Source organism: Emys orbicularis, chromosome 7 (assembly GCF_028017835.1).
Source record: "Emys orbicularis isolate rEmyOrb1 chromosome 7, rEmyOrb1.hap1, whole genome shotgun sequence".
Lineage (NCBI taxonomy): Eukaryota > Metazoa > Chordata > Testudines > Emydidae > Emys > Emys orbicularis.
In genome coordinates, this window is record NC_088689.1 from 45,459,823 (window position 1) to 45,479,068 (window position 19,246).

A 19,246-nucleotide genomic window follows, 5' to 3' on the forward strand; every position below is an offset into this window, starting at 1 on the left:
TAGGTTTATTTTACATAAATCTGTATTTAATTTAAATTTAAAAATCCAATTTTTTAAAAAGTCATTGATTTTTATCCACTTTAGAATTAGGAGATTAAGTCACCACCATTCTAGCACTTAGAGAGGAAAAGGTCCTCTTTCGGAGAGTCTAATTTAACATTCAATAAGGTTTGGCCTAAGTGAAATTTTTTAGTTAGTAGCACTAATATAGTCTATATAAGGGGTCGGCAACGTTTGGCACGGCCAGCACATCCCTTGCCCGCGCCGCTTCCCGCCGCCCCCATTGGCCCGGGACGGCGAACCGCGGCCGGTGGGGGCCGCGATCGGCCGAACCTGCCGCGTCAGCAGGTAAATAAACTGGCCCGGCCCGCCAGGGTGCTTACCCTGGTGAGCCGCGTGCCAAACGTTGCCGACCCCTGGTCTATATTCTCCTGTGCATCCTATATCAGTAATATATTGTCTTTACAGTAACTCCTCATCTAACGTTGTCCCACTTAACGTTGTTTCAGTGTTACGTCCTTGCTCAATTAGGGAACATGCTTGTTTAAAGTTGTCCAATGCTCCCTTATAACGTTATTTGGCTGCCTGCTTGTAAGATTCTGTGGAAGAGCAGGGACTTTACAAGGGAGCATTGCACAAGTTCCACTTCTCTGCCTCCTCCCCCTCCCTCCCAGCGCTTCCCCCTTCCCCCCAGCGCTTGGGACTTTCGGGGGAAGGGGGGAAGGAGCGGAGACGCAGGGCTTCCCCGCTCCTGCCCCTTCCTCCCAGAAAGTCCTAAGCGTGAAGTGCTTGGAAGGAGGGGGAGGAGCAGGGAAGCCCCGCATCTCCACTCCTTCCCCTCCCTCCCAGAAAATCCTAAACACCACTAAACAGCTGTTTGGCAGCACTTAGGACTTTCTGGGAGGGAGGGGCAGGAGTGGGGAAGCCCTGTGTCTCCGCTCCTCCCCCTCCCACCTGGGGGGGGTGGAGGGGCGGGATGTGGCGTGCTCCAGAGAGGAGGTGGAGTGGGGGTGGGAAGAGGTGGGCCTGGAGTAGAGCGGGGACAGGAGGAGGCGGGCCTGGAGCATTCCCGGCAAAATCCGAGCCTGTTCTCCTGGGAAGCTGCCGCTGCTGCTGCAAAGGTGCTTCCTAGTGTCCTTGCCTGCAGCGGGCTGTGCCTGTGTGGGGTAAGCCAGGGGCCCTTCCCAACCACAGTACAGTACAGTATACAGTATAATGCCTTTTGTCTGCCCCCAAAAAATTTGCTTGGAACCTAACCCCCCGCATTTACATTAAATCTTATGGGACAATTGGATTCGTTTAACATTGTTTCAATTAAAGTTGCATTTTTCAGGAACATAACTACAACGTTAAGTGAGGAGTTACTGTACTTGTATTTATAAATGCTAACTCCTGTGTGCCTTATACGAGTAGGTCCACTGGCTTTAGTCAGCAGAGTATTATTAGTGTTCGTTCTCATCTAGCAATAGCAAGTTTTCAGTCTCAAGTGGCTTTTTTAGGGTGAGGCAGGATGTTAAGTCTTTTTTCCTACTTATTTCTTTTGTGTATGCTGGTATCTAGTGGGTTCTGTTGGCCCAGTGGTGCACACAGGAAGTAGGTTTAGGAAGTGCAACTTGTATCAACTTATTGTAGTTGTATGGTTCCTACTGGAGCTCCACCTACAATCATGTCAGGCTAGTAATTTGACCTGAATGAAGTACACTCTTAGTCCATAGTTTTGCTTTACACATTTTTATTACAAACATGGTCACATAGCTATAACAAAAGTAACTCTCTTATTATTAAAATGTTAATTAAAAGTCAAGAATCCAAAGTGAAATGTTCAAACTAGGGCTGTTGATTAATCGCAGTTAACTCATGATTAACTCAAAAAAATTAATCACGATTAATCGCACTTTTAAACAATAGAATACCAATTGAAATGTATTAAATATTTTTGGATGTTTTTCAAATATACTGATTTCTATTACAACACACAATACAAAGTGTGCAGTGCTCACTTTATATAATTTTTATTACAAATATTTGCACTGTAAAAATGATAAAAGAAATAGTATTTTTCAAATCACCTAATACAAGTACAGGTCTGTCGCATCTTAGGCGCATTTAACATGTGCGATTTCAGCTTTACGCGGTCGGCAAAAAAAAAGAAAAAGAAAAAGAACAATTTAAATACTGTTTCTGTAGTGTGGGCGATTCCTCCCGCCATTACACTCAATGTAATTTTGACTATATGCGATTTTCGCTTTAGGCGCTGACTGTGGAACGTAACCCCAGCGTAAGATGAGACAGACCTGTACAGTAGTGCAATCTCTTTCTCGTGCAAGTGTAACTTACAAATGTAGATTTTTGTTTTTGTTTCATAACTGCACTCAAAAACAAAACAATGTAAAACTTTAGAGCATATAAATCCACTCAGTCCTACTTCTTGTTCAGTCAATTGCTAAGACAAACAAGTTTGTTTACATTTAAGGGAGATAATGCTGCCTGCTTCTTCTTTACAATGTCACCTGAAAGTGAGAACAGGCGTTCGCATGGCACTGTTGTAGCTGGCGTCGCAAGATATTTACATGCCAGATGCGCTAATGATTCATATGTCCCTTCATCTTCAACCACCATTCCATAGACATGCATCCATGCTGATGACGGGTTCTCTCGATAACGATCCAAAGCAGAGCAGACCGATGCATGTTCTTTTTCATCATCTGAGTCAAATGCCACCAGCAAAGGGTTGATTTTCTTTTTTTGGTGGTTCGGGTTCTGTAGTTTTCGCATTAGTGTGTTTCTCTTTTAAGACTGCTGAAAGCATGCTCCACACCTCATCCCTCTCAGATTTTGGAAGGCACTTCAGATTCTTAAACCTTGGGTCGAGTGCTGCAGCTATTTTTAGAAATCTCACAATGGTCCCTTCTTTGAGTTTTGTCAAATCTGCAGTGAAAGTATTCTTAAAATGAACATGTGCTGGGTCATCATCCGAGATGGCTATCACATGAAATATATGGCAGAATGTGGGTAAAACAGAACAGGAGACATACAATTCTCCCCCAAGGACTTCAATCACAAATCTAATTAACACATTATTTTTTTAACCAGCATCATCAGCATGGAAGCATGTCCTCTGGAATGGTGGCTGACGCATGAAGGGGCATACAAATGTTTAGCATATCTGGCATGTAAATACCTTGTAATGCCGGCTACAAAAGTGCACTGCGAACGCCTGTTCTCACTTACAAGTGACATTGTAAACAAGAAGCAGGCAGCATTATCTCCCTTAAATGTAAACAAACTTGTTTGTCTTAGCAATTGACTGAACAAGAAGTAGGACTGAGTGGATTTATATGCTCTAAAGTTTTACATTGTTTTGTTTTTGAGTGCAGTTATGAAACAAAAACAAAAATCTACATTTGTAAGTTACACTTGCACGAGAAAGAGATTGCACTACAGTATTTGTATGAGGTGAACTGAAAAATACTATTTCTTCTGTTTTTAACAATGCAAATATTTGTAATCAAAAATAAATATAAAGTGAGCACTGTACACTTTGTATTCTGTGTTGTAACTGAAATCAATATATTTGAAAATGTAGAAAACATCCAAAAATATTTAAATAAATGGTATTCTATTATTGTTTAACACCACGATCGCGCAATTAATCGCGATTAATTTTCTTAATCACTTGACAGCCCTAGTTCAAACAAGTTTAAAGTATAGACATGGATTTAGATGCATCTTTATTTATCTGATTGTTTAAAAAATTTACACTAATGCTATTTACATTATACAAAAGAAAGAATTCACAAAGCTCTGTAAGAGAAGAAACTTAAACATTCATGACTGGAGTTAACTGCAGCAATGTATTTTCTGTAAGCATCCTTCCACTCCTTGCACTGTTATTTATGCCTTCAAAGTTCTGCAGGAAACTTCGTCTTCTTTTCAACCCATCCAAAATGGCTGAATTATTAGATTTAAGACTTTGTGTTCTAAAAATAAAACAGTTTATTTAATTTTTAGTGCCACATAGTGGGTACTCTGATAACCCAGATATATTTAAGAATTAAAACTATCAATACTCAGCAAATAAGTCACAAATATGCCAAAAGAACACAGGGCCAAATGCTATAGTCTCTACTCAGGCAAAACACATGCTGATTTAATTAGGAATTTTGCCTAAATAAGAACTGTAGGATTTGGTCCTTAGTGTGTAATAGCTTTTCAAAATGATAGTGGATATGAAGGGGGCGGGGGGGGGGGGGAAGTCTTCTCTACATTCAAGTGCTATCATGTCAAGAGTCATATGACACCTTGATGTTACTAACAGAAATTCCACCCCGCTCTTTCTCAAAAATTTCAACTAGTGTTTTGCCACTTACTTAGTTTCCTCCAATTTCAAACTTCCCAAAATTTCAAATTTTTGTGAAAATTTGGACACCTGATCTTTTTTTTTTGCAGGCAAACATGTGAAACTCAAGATTGTTTCACACAAGACCTTTTCTGATTAGGTGAATTTGCAAAAAAATTATGAAAAGCGAGGATAGTCTCTTAAAGCTTACAGATGCCTCGATAAAGGAACAAGCACAGGGCCAAGAGCCCAGAACATGTAAAATCTATTTGCAACTCCGACTAGCCTGAATAATATTTTGCACATTTAATTAGACCTCAAAACACCTATTTTAAGTAAGTAACTATTATCCCTAGTTTTCAGATGAGTAACTGTGGCACGCAGAGGTTAAGCGACATACCTAACATCACATAGCAAGGTCAATGTCAAAACCCAAGCCTCCAGATTACCAGGCCCATGCTTTAACCACTAAGCCACAGTGTCTCCTACCAAAGTGCTTAACCTCTCTGTGTCTTGGTTCCCCCATCTGTAACACAGAATTAATGATATTTTTCTGCCTCAGAGAAACATAATTGTTACATATTATATTAGTTAAGTGTATGAAAGTTTTATACCAGAGACGCTTTAGCACGATCTTGTTGGAGGTATTTCTGTAGTGCATTTTAGCAATGGAGTTCTTCATAACAATACAATTGTTATCTATTCCAGCAATTCTTCCTAAATCATCATATTATTATTATTAAAAAATAACATAATTGACATTTGTGTTCTTACCTTGGAGAATCAATTCCGCTGTCTCCTGTAATGCTCTGATTTTCTGTTCCTTCTAAGTTATTTGGTTCTTTTTGGACATTTGGCCCTGAAATTGTAGTATGTGTACTATTAAAAAGCTGTTGCTTTTTTCCAATTTTTTTTCTCATTTCCATGGTCTGCAGTCCCAGTGTCCAGCATGCTGATTTCTCTCTCATTTCATTGGGAGTGTTTGGCAAAGTTTCAGCATCTGAGTCACCCTCATTTGTTTTGCAGAAATCAAATATATTGACACCAATATCTGAAGCCTGAACATGTTCAGCAAGGTCAACTTTCTCTTCATGATGTGTGTAAGCCAACTGAGATAGCCGATCACGGAAACAATTCTCTCCTGCAAGATGCATTTTCTGGCACTCTTGTGAGCTATCCATTGACCCAGTATGACTATAACATTCATTTCCTTCATGCCCACAAGAATCTAATTGATTTATATTAGTATTGCACTCAGCTGGATGAATATTAAGACCCCAGTTTCTGAGAGACAGTTCAGTTCCTATTTGTTGTATTCCCTTACTCCAGTCTCCTGTTTCTGAAATGGTGTGGCTGAGTTGCTGTTGATATGATTTAGCGTAATCATCCTCCTCAAGATATAATGAACTGCAAGCATCATCATCATCTATTTTTTGATACAAAGTCTGATCATCAGTAAATCCTTTTTTTTCTGGGTTAACCGACTCAGGCCAGTTAGTAGTAGTATTGTTAAACATTAGTTCATTCTTTTTGTCAGTACTTAGTCTTTGAGTTGCACCATTTTCAGATTGTTTAAACTGGTTAGTGTCAGCAGGATCATTAGAAAGACTGAAATTCTGAAACTGATTTGATGTTTGATCTAGTAGTTCACATATGATGGCAGGTTTGTCACACTGATGGGTATGTTTTGAACTCAGTGGATACTTTATTTCTTCCTTAAACTCAAACATATCTTCAATGTAAGAGAAACAAGTTTTTGGAACATCTTCAATAACTTTTTTGTTTGCCCCTCTATAGACATAGTCAGAAAGGCTACTCTCTCTGGAATAATGACATTTATCATCTATTTGTAAAGTACTGCATTGTGGATAATTAGAGCATTCACTGAAATGGCCTTTGATAGATTGGAGGGAAGAATTGTTAATGTGGGATGATTTGTTTTGCTTGGCTTTGTCACTGCGTTTTTCAGCATTTGATTGTATGGCTTCATGGTCAAAGGTTTTTGAGGAATCCAAAGACCCTGACCTATGAAAATTCCATTCTTGCTTTTGAATCCTGGACTTAAATTGACTGTTTTTCTGACCTTTGTGCCCTTTTGTAGAAAGTTTCTCTCTACATGGTAGAGCTTGAAAAGGATTCTTAATTTGCTTTTTATATATAAAATGGGATTTAACAACTGTTGCGTCCTCATATAGTTGTTCATGAGCTATGACTTCATTTGTAACATGTGATAGACGCTCTGCATGTTTTTCCTGTTTGTCATTTTCTGACATTACCTCATTGACTTGAGATTTTCTCTGGGTTTTTCTTATTTGCTTTTCTTTGTTGGATTGAACTTTCCTGTGATGCTTTGCTGTTTTACTTTGCTTTTTAAGAACACACCCTTTTGAGATATGCTTTTGCTTAATTGTCAACATTTCGGTTGAGGTGCCTTTACTAATATATTTTTTCTGTTCCTCAAATTTCTTCATTAGTACTGTGTGTTTAACTAAGTTATCTACTGTCAGCACAGGGTTAATACGCTTGATGATTTCATGTTCAATGTCACGTGGAATGTTATCTAAATTATCTTCATCCCTGACTGGCCATTCTTCAGGAGGAAATTGGGCAGAAAAAGAAGAATACTTTTTTTTAGGTTTTTCTTTTTTAGATGTGCTATGCCAGAAAAGGCTAAGGCCAAACTTTTTACATTTTTCTTTTTCTTTCATTGAAGTTAAGGACTTGGTTGTGTCACATGACTGAGTCTCAACTGATTTAGAGAGAGGCTGATTCTGAACTGAGGGCTTCAACTCACCAGAGCCTTTCTGACCTCTTCCATTAGGTTCATGGTTAATTAATTGCTGATGTCTTTGTTCACTGAATATAGCCTGAGCAGGGAAACAATGGCAGGATCTGCAATGAGACACCATAGGAACATTTTCGTTTGTTAGATCTGCAGAGCTCTCCATGCTTACAAGGTAAGAGGTGGACGGCAGTAGAGGGCAATTATCCTCTAAGAGGAACTTCTTACTGTCTTTCATGACATTATCTGTGATAAAGTAGGTGTGAGGGGTCACTATGAAGTAGCCTTCTCCAGTGTGATATATCTTCCTTTCTCTAATTAGAGTTCCAAGCACACTATATAGAATTTCTTGTGAGGGAGTTGCTATACCTATAATAAAGATACAGTATATAAATATTTCAATCAGAAATAAGTTAATACATAAAATCATGAAAAGTTAGACGTGAACAGTAATTTACTGAAATGTAACAAATTTGGAAGTGACTAAGACATACAAGAAGCATACTGATTAAGTATGAAGGGTTTACAAAAGAGTCTAAGGCCTGGTCTACACTAGGAGTTTATGTCGAATTTAGCACCGTTATATCGAATTAACTCTGCACCCGTCCACACCACGAAGCTATTTAGTTTGACATAGAGGTCTCTTAAATTCGACTTCTGTACTCCTCCCCAACGAGGGGAGTAGCGCTAAATTCGACATGGCCATGTCGAATTAGGCTAGGTGTGGATGGAAATCGACGGTAATAGCTCCGGGAGCTATCCCACAGTGCACCACTCTGTTGACGCTCTGGACAGCAGTCCGAGCTCGGATGCTCTGACCAGCCACACAGGAAAAGCCCCGGGAAAATTTGAATTCCTTTTCCTGTCTGGGCAGTTTGAATCTCATTTCCTGTTTGGACATTGTGGCGAGCTCAGCAGCACTGGCAACGATGCAGAGCTCTCCAGCAGAGATGGCCATGCAATCTCAGAATAGAAAGAGGGCCCCAGCATGGACTGATCAGGAAGTCTTGGATCTGATCGCTGTGTGGGGCGATGAGTCCGTGCTTTCCGAGCTGCGATCGAAAAGACGGAACGCAAAGATCTATGAGAAGATCTCTAAAGCCATGGCAGAGAGAGGATACAGCCGGGATGCAACGCAGTGCCGCGTGCAAATCAAGGAGCTGAGACAAGGCTACCAGAAGACCAAAGAGGCAAACGGACGCTCCGGATCCCAGTCCCAGACATCCCGTTTCTATGAGGCACTGCATTCCATCCTAGGTGTGGCCGCCACCACTACCCCACCACTGACCGTGGACTTTGAGGATGGGATATTGTCGACGGCCGGTTCCTCGGACATGTTAGCGGACGGGGAAGATGAGGAAGGAGATGAGGAGGACGAGGCAGTCGACAGCGCTTACAACGCTGATTTCCCCGACAGCCAGGATCTCTTCATCACTCTTACAGAGATCCCCTACCAACCGTCCCCAGGCGTTAACCCGGACACAGAATCAGGGGAAGGATCAGTCAGTAAGTGTTTTAAACATGTAAACATTTATTTTTAACAGAACAGGAATATTAACAATATTAACAATGGGTTTTTCATGATTACTTTGCCCTAGGCGCTTCACGTTTCAGTCCTTGGCAGTGCAACTACTGAAAAAAAATCTAACAATGTCCGGTTTAGCATGATTGTTTTGCCCTAGGCGCTCTACTGTTTAGTCCCTGCCAGTGCAGCTACAGTAAAATCCGGTCTATATGTCCGGGGATAGAGCAGAAATCCTCCTGGGACATCTCCACGAAGCTCTCCTGGAGGTAATTGGAAAGCCTTTGCATCAGGTTCCTGGGGAGAGCGGCCTTATTGGGTCCTCCGTGGTAGGAAACGTTTCCGCGCCAGGAGACAAGCAAGTACTCGGGGATCATAGCCTTGCAGAGCATGGCGGCATACGGCCCTGGTCTTTGCAGGCTTTCCCGAAGCATCCGTTCTTTCTCCGTCTCTGAAATCCTCATCAGAGTGATGTCGCTCATGGTGACCTGCTTTGAATTAGGTAGGGGAATGTTAGTATTGGGACTGCTTGCCTGTTCCTTTACAGAACTGTAACTGGCTGTTTAGAGCCACGCGGTGGAGGCGGGAGAGGAGCAGCATACAGGGATCTTTCCCTGGGACAGCCGCGAGGGGGTGGGACAGGGGCAGAGTTCATGCTTCCCGGATTGCTGGCAGCAGGGACTGGCATTGCTTTGAACGTGAAAGGAGGCCAGTGCTATTATTAAAGTTTTAAGCAGCCACAAGTCTACAGCTTACCATGTCAGCCTGTTACCCAAATTCCGCTGTCCTGTCCCGCTTGTCTGATCTGCACTGCAAGACCCCAGGCACTGAATGCGAAGGCCGAAAATTCGACCTTGTCCTGAGTGGCATGTGATAGGTGCTGTGCATGGTCTTGTTCACAGAGAAAGACTATGTTCTTTGTTCACAACAAAATTTATCTTTCTGAGGAATTCACTCCCTTTTTCCCATCCCACAGCTGCGACTGTCTCCCGAAATACCCTGGCATCACAGTCCCAGAGGCTAGCGCAGATTAGGCGTAGGAAGAAGAGGACACGGGAGAACATGTTCTCGGAACTTATGGGCTGCTCCCGAGCCCAGGCAGCCCAGCAGACCCAGTGGAGGGAGAACTTGTCCCAAATGCACCGATCACACATGGAACGGGAGGAGAGGTGGCGGCAGGAAGACCAGCAGGTGACTCAAACGCTGCTTGGACTAATGAGGGAGCAAACGGACACGCTCCGGCGCCTTGTGGATGTTCTGCAGGACCGGAGGCAGGAGGACAGAGCCCCGCTGCAGTAACCGCCCTCCCCCGCCACAAAGTCCCATACCCCCCTCACCCAAAGTCCCAAGAAGGAGGGGCAGCAGAGTCCGTGAAAACTCTCACTCCACCCCTGCAGACTGCTCAAGTACCAGAAGGCTCTCATTCCCCAAAATTTGATAAGTCCTTTCCTTCCCGCCTCACCCAAGCCCCCGTCCCAGTTTCATCCCCCAGTTTCATGTGTAGTTGCTAATAAAAAATACGTTTCTGTTAATTACTGTTTCCATCATGTTCTTTTAGAGGAGAGTCTGTTTGAAGGGGGGGGAAGGGGGTTGGTAATTGGACAGGACAGTCACCTTTACCAGGGTACAGACGCGGGGGCAGGTTCAGCAGCAGGGCACACACACATTGCATTCACTAGTTACCCTGGTCAGTCTGGGAGGTGGTTTTCATGTTCTGTGGGGGGTGGGGGGGGGAGGGCGGTTAGAGATCTTATGCAGCGGTCCTTATCCTGGATCACAGAGCCACGCAGCAGGGGATCTGTAACCGTCCTCCCCCTGCCACAAAGTCACATAGCCCCCACACACACAGTCCCGAACAGGAGGGGTGGCAGGCTCCGTTGAAACAACCAGTCCACCAGTGCGGAGCCTGTCATTCCTGGAGTTTAGAAGCGTCCTTTGCATCACTACACTACACCCGCTCCCCACCACAGTCTGCGTCCCAGGTTCAACACTTTCCCGCGAAAACAGTAATAAAGAAAACGGTGTTCATTAACAAATTTCAAGTGATTTTATTTTTAAACGTGTGTTGGAAGGGGGGGAACGGGGTGAACGGGGTATGTAACTGGAGAGGATAGTGAACATTCACTGGGTAAAGAAACGGGGGCAGGTTCAGCTTCTCTGTAAACAAACTTAATAGTCACAGGTTACCCTGCTCACTCAGGAACCTAGCTTTCAAAGCCTCCCGGATGCACAGCACGTGCCGCTGGGCTCTTCTAATCGCCCGGCTGTCTGGCTGGGCGTAATCAGCAGCCAGGCTATTTGCCTCAACCTCACACCCCGCCATAAAGGTCTCCCCCTTGCTCTCACACAGATTGTGGAGCACACAGCAAGCTGCAATAACAATGGGGATATTGGTTTCGCTGAGATCAGAGCGAGTCAGTAAGCTTCTCCATCTCCCCTTGAGACGTCCAAAAGCACACTCCACCACCATTCTGCACTTGCTCAGCCGGTAGTTGAAGAGTTCTTTTTCACTGTCCAGGGCGCCTGTATAGGGCTTCATGAGCCACGGCATTAGCGGGTAGGCTGGGTCCCCAAGGATGACTATAGGCATCTCCACATCCCCAAGAGTTATTTTGTGGTCCGGGAAGTAAATACCTTCCTGCAGCCGTCTAAACAGACCTGAGTTCCTGAAAACACGAGCGTCATGAACCTTGCCCGGCCATCCGACGTTGATGTTTGTAAAACGTCCCCTATGGTCCACCAGTGCTTGCAGCACCATTGAAAAGTAGCCCTTTCGGTTAATGTACTGGCTGGCCTGGAGGTCCGGTCCCAGGATAGGGATGTGAGTTCCATCTATAGCCCCACCGCAGTTTGGGAATCCCATTGCGGCGAAGCCATCTATGATGACCTCCACGTTTCCCAGGGTCACTACCTTTGAGAGCAGTAGCTCAATGATTGCGTTGGCTACTTGCATCACAACAACCCCCACGGTAGATTTGCCCACGCCAAAGTAGTTCGCGACTGACCAGTAGCTGTCCGGCGTTGCAAGCTTCCAGAGGGCTATGGCCACTCGCTTCTGGACAGTCAGGGCTGCTCGCATCCGGGTGTCCTTGCGCTTCAGGGCAGGGGAGAGCAACTCACAAAGTTCAAGGAAAGTTCCCTTCCGCATGCGAAAGTTTCGCAGCCACTGTGATTCATCCCAGACCTGCAGCACTATGCGGTCCCACCAGTCCATGCTTGTTTCCCGGGCCCAGAATCGCCGTTCCACAACATCAACATGACCCATTGCCACCGTGATGTCCTCGGCGCGGGGTCCCGTGCTTTGTGACAGGTCTGTGCCACTCTCAGACTTCAGGTCCTCACCGCGCTGCCATAGCCTCCTCACCCGATTTCTCAGCATCTGCCTCTGGGAAAGGTGGATGATAAGCTGCGAGGTTTTGACAACGGCCATAACTGCAGCGATGGTCGCAGCGGGCTCCATGCTCGCAGTGCTGTGGCGTTCGGGCTGTCACTGACCAGAAAAGTGCGCGAACTGATTTCCCGCCGGCGCTTTCAGGGAGGGAAGGCGGTGGTGACGGTTGGATGACGACAGTTACCCAAAACCACCCTCGACACATTTTTTTCCCCAGAAGGCATTGGGGGCTCGACCCAGAATTCCAATGGGCAGCGGGGACTGCGGGAACTGTGGGATAGCTGCCCACACTGCACCGCTTCCAATGTCGACGCTTGCCCCGTTAGTGTGGACTCACAAAGTCGAATTACTGTCCTTAGTGTGGACACACACGTTCGACTTTGTAATATCGATTCCACATATTCGATTTAAGTAAAATCGAACTACTCTCGTAGTGTAGACATACCCTAAGACCACTCACATACTAAGAATTTGAGTAGTACAAAATCAATCTTATCAATAAAAACTCCTACAGTTTCTATCATGTGATGCCATTCTTAACCAGATGGTTTAAAGACACATCACCGTGTTCAGCTTTAAGAGCCAGAATTAAAAACAACAACAACACACAGTCAGTTGTCCAACAGCAAAAAATACCCTAAACGAAACCCTGTAGCAGCATACAGGACAGAGATGTCACGACTGTGAGCTAAACTTCACAGATGCAGAATTATGAACAGAACTCAGTACCTGGTGCTTCGTAAATACACAGTTTATGCTTAGAACTAACAGAAATCCTCTTGTGGTGGGCATTAGATTCATCAGTATGTTCAGATGCTCATACTCTTCAGAGCTTGCGTGCATGCCTGTTTGTTTATTGTGTGTATCTTGTAGACTAATACGTAGCCTTACTTCAACAGGCAGCTTTGCATGTACACAGACTAATGTATTATCATGATATATCTCATGCAATGTACTGTATTTTCCTAATAAAACAAGTTATTTTTTATATATTTGAATGATAAAAAAGGTAGGGTGAAAATCAGAAAAAAATGAATAATACCTTTAGTAAAACCTGGGAATTTTTTTGGTAAAAACTGCTTCAAACTGAAAATGAAGGGGCTTATTTATAGGCGATCCAGTAAAGGACAGCAATTATGAATTCTCTCCAATAGAGGGCAGTGAAAAAGATACACTAGCCAGTCTTTTCAATTCACCACCAACAGATGCAAGGGGCAGACAACAGTTCATCTTCATCAACCCCAACTCCTGAGTAGTGAGATAAGCCAACTTTTGAAAAGGAGGAAGGAAAGGGGCCAGCCACACCTTGGTTGGATTTGTTCCAGTATTTAGTAGGAACACATGGGGGGCCACTGATGATGTGGAACTTTTAAAGTGTTAGGAACAGCAACATTTGACCCCTCAAGCTATGCTCATGGAAATCAGTATTGTATTGGGATTCTAGATCCTACCTACATTATTTAGCACATTTTGCTGTTGTTGTTTTTAAAGGATTAAACATTTGTGTAGGTAACTGAGGATATTCTCATTACATTAAATAGGATAAAATATTTATAAGAGATACAAACTGTGCAGTCACCCAATAATTGACAGCAATTACGAAGAGTTCCCTATGGACACATTATTACACAATGGTACATTATAGGAACTGTTTCATCTTCCTCTGACGAATGTAGTACTGGCTACTGTTGGAGACAGGATGCTCAACTAAATCCGAGATAGCAATTCTCTTCTTTAATTCATCAAATACAAATAAACCCAAGTTTTCAACTGCCACTGGGATTTACCTTGCTGATTACCATTTCTATCAATGTTTTTCAATCATGGGTTACAGTCCCTGACAATCTACTGAAAACTGGGGGGCCGTCCTAGGTTTTTCATAAATTCCATGCCCCTGCAGTCCTACTTAGTGTGAATGACAGTTTCTAGTAAAACGGTACCATCTATGGCAGTCTGCAGAGTGAGATATCCCTTCATTTATTACAAGTATTTAGAGTGTCAACTCCACCAGAGAGGTCCTTTGGGGCCATCTGCCTGTCCCAAGTCAGGATAAAGGAGGAGGGTTGGGCGTGGGGCTAGCAACTCCACCCCGTAAAAAATCAACTTGCTACAGAAACGCCAACAATAGAGATAACAGAGACTTTTAGCCTGGAAAAAGAAGGGTCCTCAACTCGAAGACGCATGACGCTGGGTGGTGAAAGTCGTGAGGAAGCCACTAAGCTGATTACCCTTCTTGCAACCAGGAGGATTACCATCGGTACATGGAACGTGAGGACCATGTACGAGTCAAAAAAGACTGCGCAGGTCGCAGCAGAGATGAGGAGCAACAACCTGACCCTACTAGGCATTAGCGAGACAAGATGGACGCAAGCTGGACAGAGATGACTGTTGACAGGAGAGCTGTTGCTGTATTCCGGACATGAAGAGAGCGACGCACCCCACACACAGGGAGTAGGCTTCATGTTGTCCAAGCAGGCACAGAGAGCACTGATTGGTTGGGAGGCACATGGTTCCAGGATCATCACAGCATCCTTCAGAACTAAAATGAAGAGGATTAAGATGAATGTTGTACAGTGCTATGCTCCAACCAATGACAGTGAAGAGGGGGATAAAGACTATTTTTACAACAGACTTCAGAAAATATTAGAGATTCTCCCAGACAAAGACATTACCATCCTTATCCTTGTTGGACCTGACAACACAGGATATGAACAAATCATGGGGACTCACGCTCTGGGAGAGATGAGTGAGAATGGAGAGAGATTTGTGGATCTGTGTGCACTGAACAACCTGGTCATAGGAGGTAGCATCTTCCCTCACAAGCGGATCCACAAGAGTACCTGGGTATCGCCAGCAGGCACGACAGAAAACCAGATCGATCATGTCTGTATTAGTAAGAAGTTCAGAAGATCTTTGCAGGACGTTAGAGTTAGAAGAGGAGCAGACGTAGCCTCCGACCATCACTTAGTGGTGGCCAGATTGAAGCTGAAGCTGAAGAAGAACTGGATAGACGCGTTAGATAGAAGAGCGAAGTACAACGTCAGCCTTTTGAAGGATCATAAGATCAAGGAAGATTTTGGACTGACGCTGAAAAATAAGTTTTCAGTACTACAGGATCGGTCTGAGGAAGAGGAAGACAGTGTACCCAACAGATGGCAGAAAGTGAGAGAGACACTTAGGTCAGCATGTCAGGAAGTGCTTGGAATTAAGAAATACCAGCAGAAAGAGTGGATCACAGCAGAGACCTTGACTAAGATAGAAGATAGAAAGAAGAAGAAGGCAGTAGTTAAGAACAGCAGGACTAGAGCAGCAAAGGCTAAAGCGCAAAAAGAGTATGCTGAAGCCCATAGAGTAGTGAAGAGGAATATTAGGAAGGATAAGAGAGATTATGTGGATGGACTGGCAGCAGAAGCGGAGCAGGCAGCATACAATGGTAATATGAAACAGCTGTATGACATCACCAAGCGACTGTCTGGAAAGTTCAGCAAAGCCAGAGCGTCCCGTCAAAGACAAGCAGGGAAAGTCTATAACAGAAATAGAACAACAGATGAATAGATGGGTGGGGCACTTTGAGGAACTCCTGAATAGAACAGCACCATTAAATCCAGCAGACATTGACCCAGCCAACGAAGACCTTCCAATCAATTGTGACAGACCAACCAGAGATGAGATCAGAAAAGCCATCACTATGATGAAGAATAGGAAGGCGGCTGGACCTGACGATATTCCAGCAGAGGCCCTGAAAGTAGATCTGGATGTTTCAGTGGAAATGCTGTACCCCCTCTTTGAGAAGATATGGGAAGAAGAAGTGATTCCGGCGGATTGGAAAGAGGGATATCTTATTAAAATCCCCAAGAAAGGAGACCTCAGCAATTGTGCCAACTACAGAGGAATCACACTTCTGTCGGTGCCAGGGAAGGTCTTCAACCGAGTCCTCTTAGAGAGAATGAAGGATGCCGTCGATCCACAGCTACGAGATGAGCAAGCAGGTTTCCGGCAAAATAGATCATGCACGGACCAGATAGCAACGCTCCCCATCATAGTCGAGCAGTCTATGGAGTGGAACTCCTCGTTGTACATCAATTTTGTTGACTATGAGAAAGCATTCAATAGCGTGGATCGAGAGACTCTCTGAAAGCTCCTTTGGCACTATGGCATCCCAGCAAAGGTGGTCAACCTGATTAAGAACTTATATGATGGCATACACTGTAGAGTGATCCATGGAGGGCAGCTTACAAACAGCTTCCAGGTGCGAACCGGAGTCAGACAAGGATGCTTGTTGTCACCATTTCTCTTTCTCTTTGTCATTGATTGGATTATGAAGACATCCACTTATGAGCGTAGGAACGGAATCCAGTGGACGTTGTAGACCCAGCTTGATGACCTGGACTTTGCCGATGACCTTGCACTCCTTTCGCATACCAAACAGCAGATGCAAGAGAAGACCAACGTAGTGGCAGCCACGTCATCACAGGTTGGCCTCAACATCCACAAGGACAAGACCAAGATCCTCAAGATTAACTCCATCAGTAATGACCCAGCCACACTGAATGGAAGCCCTCTGGAAGAAATGCAGTCCTTCACCTACCTAGGCAGCAGCATCGACCAACAGGGTGGCACGGATGCAGACATCAAAGCAAGGATCGGTAAGGCAAGAGCAGCTTTCTTACAGCTCAAGAACATCTGGAGCTCTAGAGAGCTGTCTTTGGCAACAAAGATTAGACTGTTCTACTCCAACGTGAAATCAGTCTTACTGTATGGAGCTGAAACCTGGAGGATAACTAAAACAACCACCAGGAAGATCCAGACCTTCATAAATAGTTGCCTTAGAAGGATTCTCCAGATCCGCTGGCCAGACACCATCAGCAACATCTACCTCTTGGAGAGGACCCGTCAACTTCCAGCAGAGGAAGAAATTAGAAGGAGAAGGTGGGGTTGGATAGGACACACACTACGCAAGCAGCCAACCAACATCACTAGACAGGCATTGTGGTGGAACCCCCAAGGCAAGCGGAAAAGAGGCCGTCCAAGAAACACCTGGCGACGCGACCTTCAGGCTGATAGCTTAAAAATGGGCTATACCTGGAACCAGTTAGAGCAAATGGCCCAGGATAAAGGACTCTGGAGATCTGTGGTTGGCGGCCCATACCCCGATTGGGGTGACGGGCATGAGTGAGTGAGTGAGTGATTTAGAGTGTCATTTCCATCTGAGCTAAGGTCATATCTGGGGCTGTTGTGATGCAATTTAAAATTATTTCAAGTTCTTGGCAGGACTCTAGCCCAATCTGTGGTGACACACTAAAAGCCTATAGTTAGAAACCTCTAATTTCTGCATTACAAGCAAACAAGCAGGATGGATATCTGCTTACCAGAGTAGCCTGTACGCTAAGCAGGACTAGAGGAGCACTAAGGGTCAGGAGAGATGAGAAGTATCAGACCAAGCAACTTTCATGGAGTACCAGATGTAGGCCTGGCTGGACATGAGTGATCTTTCTTGGGGCTTGTCTACATTTACCAGGGGATTGACGCGTGGTGATCCATACATCGGTGGTCAATTTAGCGGGTCTTCGCTAGACCCGGTAAATCAACCGCAGATCGCTCTCCCGTCCACTCCTGTACTCCACCGGATCGAGATGAGTAAGGGGAGTTGACGGGAGAGCGTCGACGTCGCATAGTGTGAACCCCGCAGTAAGTAGGTCCAAGCTACATCGATTTGAGTTACGCCGTTCACGTAACTCAAATTGCGTAGCTTAGATCGACTTTCCCCTGTAGTGTAGGCAAGGCCTTGAAAGACAGGATTAGGGAAGTAACTAGATCAGCAGGCTGAAAATGGAATATTTAGGCTAACGTAAGTAAATGGGTCAGTAAGATAAAAAGACAAAATGTCTGAACTAGCTAATATAAGAGGGGGAACACCCAGGGAACCATTTACTGAGAACAAGATAACCATGGACAACAAAAGTCAGGAGTGTAAGGATAAGGTAAAGAATAAAGTCGAACATGGGCAGCAGGTGGACAGAACATGCCGTACAGGGATTAGTTCCACAAAGTGACCAAGACAATCCCAAAATGGGTGATGCAATGTATAATAAATGCAATGTAATGTGTAAATGTATATAAAGGAAGAGGTTTTCTGTGTAACTTTGGATGTGTGGTACACCCTATACCCACTTCCTATGCTTCAGTCTGATCAACTCAGCGTAGCTTTGCTGTATGCCAAATAAAGGAACCTGAGTGACAAGACTGGATTCAGACTGAACTCTTGGGGAACTGAGTGGAAAAGGTCTCAGGAGAAGCCCAACACCTGGGGCTTTAAAAAAAAAATTGTAATTAGGTGCTCCTGACCCTGGGAGCTCAGGGGAAATTGCTGCTCTCGTTAGACATACCCTAAATGAGCATTGCAGGATAAAAAGTATGTCTATACTACCCGCTGGATCGGCGGGCAGCGATCGATCCAGCGGGGGTCGATTTATCGCGTCTAGTCTAGACTCGATAAATCGACCCCCAAGTACTCTCCCGTCGACTCCGGTACTCCACCAGGGCGAGAGGCACAGGCAGAGTCGACTGGGGAGCGTCAGCAGTCGACTCACCGCAGTGAAGACACCGTGGTGAGTAGATCTAAGTACGTCGACTTCAGCTATGTTATTTGTGTAGCTGAAGTTGCGTAACTTAGGCCTGGTCTACACTAGGAGTTTATATCGAATTTAGCGCCGTTACATCGAATTAACCCTGCACCCGTCCACACCACGAAGCTATTTAGTTCGACATAGAGCTCTTTTAAATTCGACTTCTGTACTCCTCGAAAACGAGAGGAGTAGCGCTAAATTCGAAATGGCAATATCGAATTAGGCTAGGTGTGGATGGAAATCGACGGTAATAGCTCCGGGAGCTATCCCACAGTGCACCACTCTGTTGACGCTCTGGACAGCACTTCGAGCTCAGATGCTCTGACCAGCCACACAGGAAAAGCCCCGGGAAAATTTGAATTCCTTTTCCTGTCTGGCCAGTTTGAATCTCATTTTCTGTTTGGACAGCGTGGAGAGCTCAGCAGCACTGGCAACGATGCAGAGCTCTCCAGCAGAGAAGGCTGTGCAATCTCAGAATAGAAAGAGGGCCCCAGCATGGACTGATCGGGAAGTCTTGGATCTCATCGCTGTGTGGGGCGATGAGTCCGTGCTTTCAGAGCTGCGCTCCAAAAGAAGGAATGCAAAG

The 19,246-nt window shown here is 44.6% G+C and overlaps 1 protein-coding gene across 1 annotated transcript in view; it reads right to left on the reverse strand.

Annotated features, from left to right (window-relative positions):
* Nucleotides 1-3,820: 3,820 nt before the first annotated feature.
* STOX1 (storkhead box 1) overlaps nt 3,821-19,246 on the reverse strand; it is a 47,173-nt gene continuing 31,747 nt past the window's right edge. The window contains exons 3-4 of the mRNA XM_065408588.1: nt 5,114-7,490; nt 3,821-3,980 (exon numbers count right to left, since the gene is read on the reverse strand). Of these exons, the coding sequence (XP_065264660.1) occupies nt 3,821-3,980; nt 5,114-7,490 (2,537 nt within the window). The remainder of the gene's footprint in view (nt 3,981-5,113; nt 7,491-19,246) is intronic.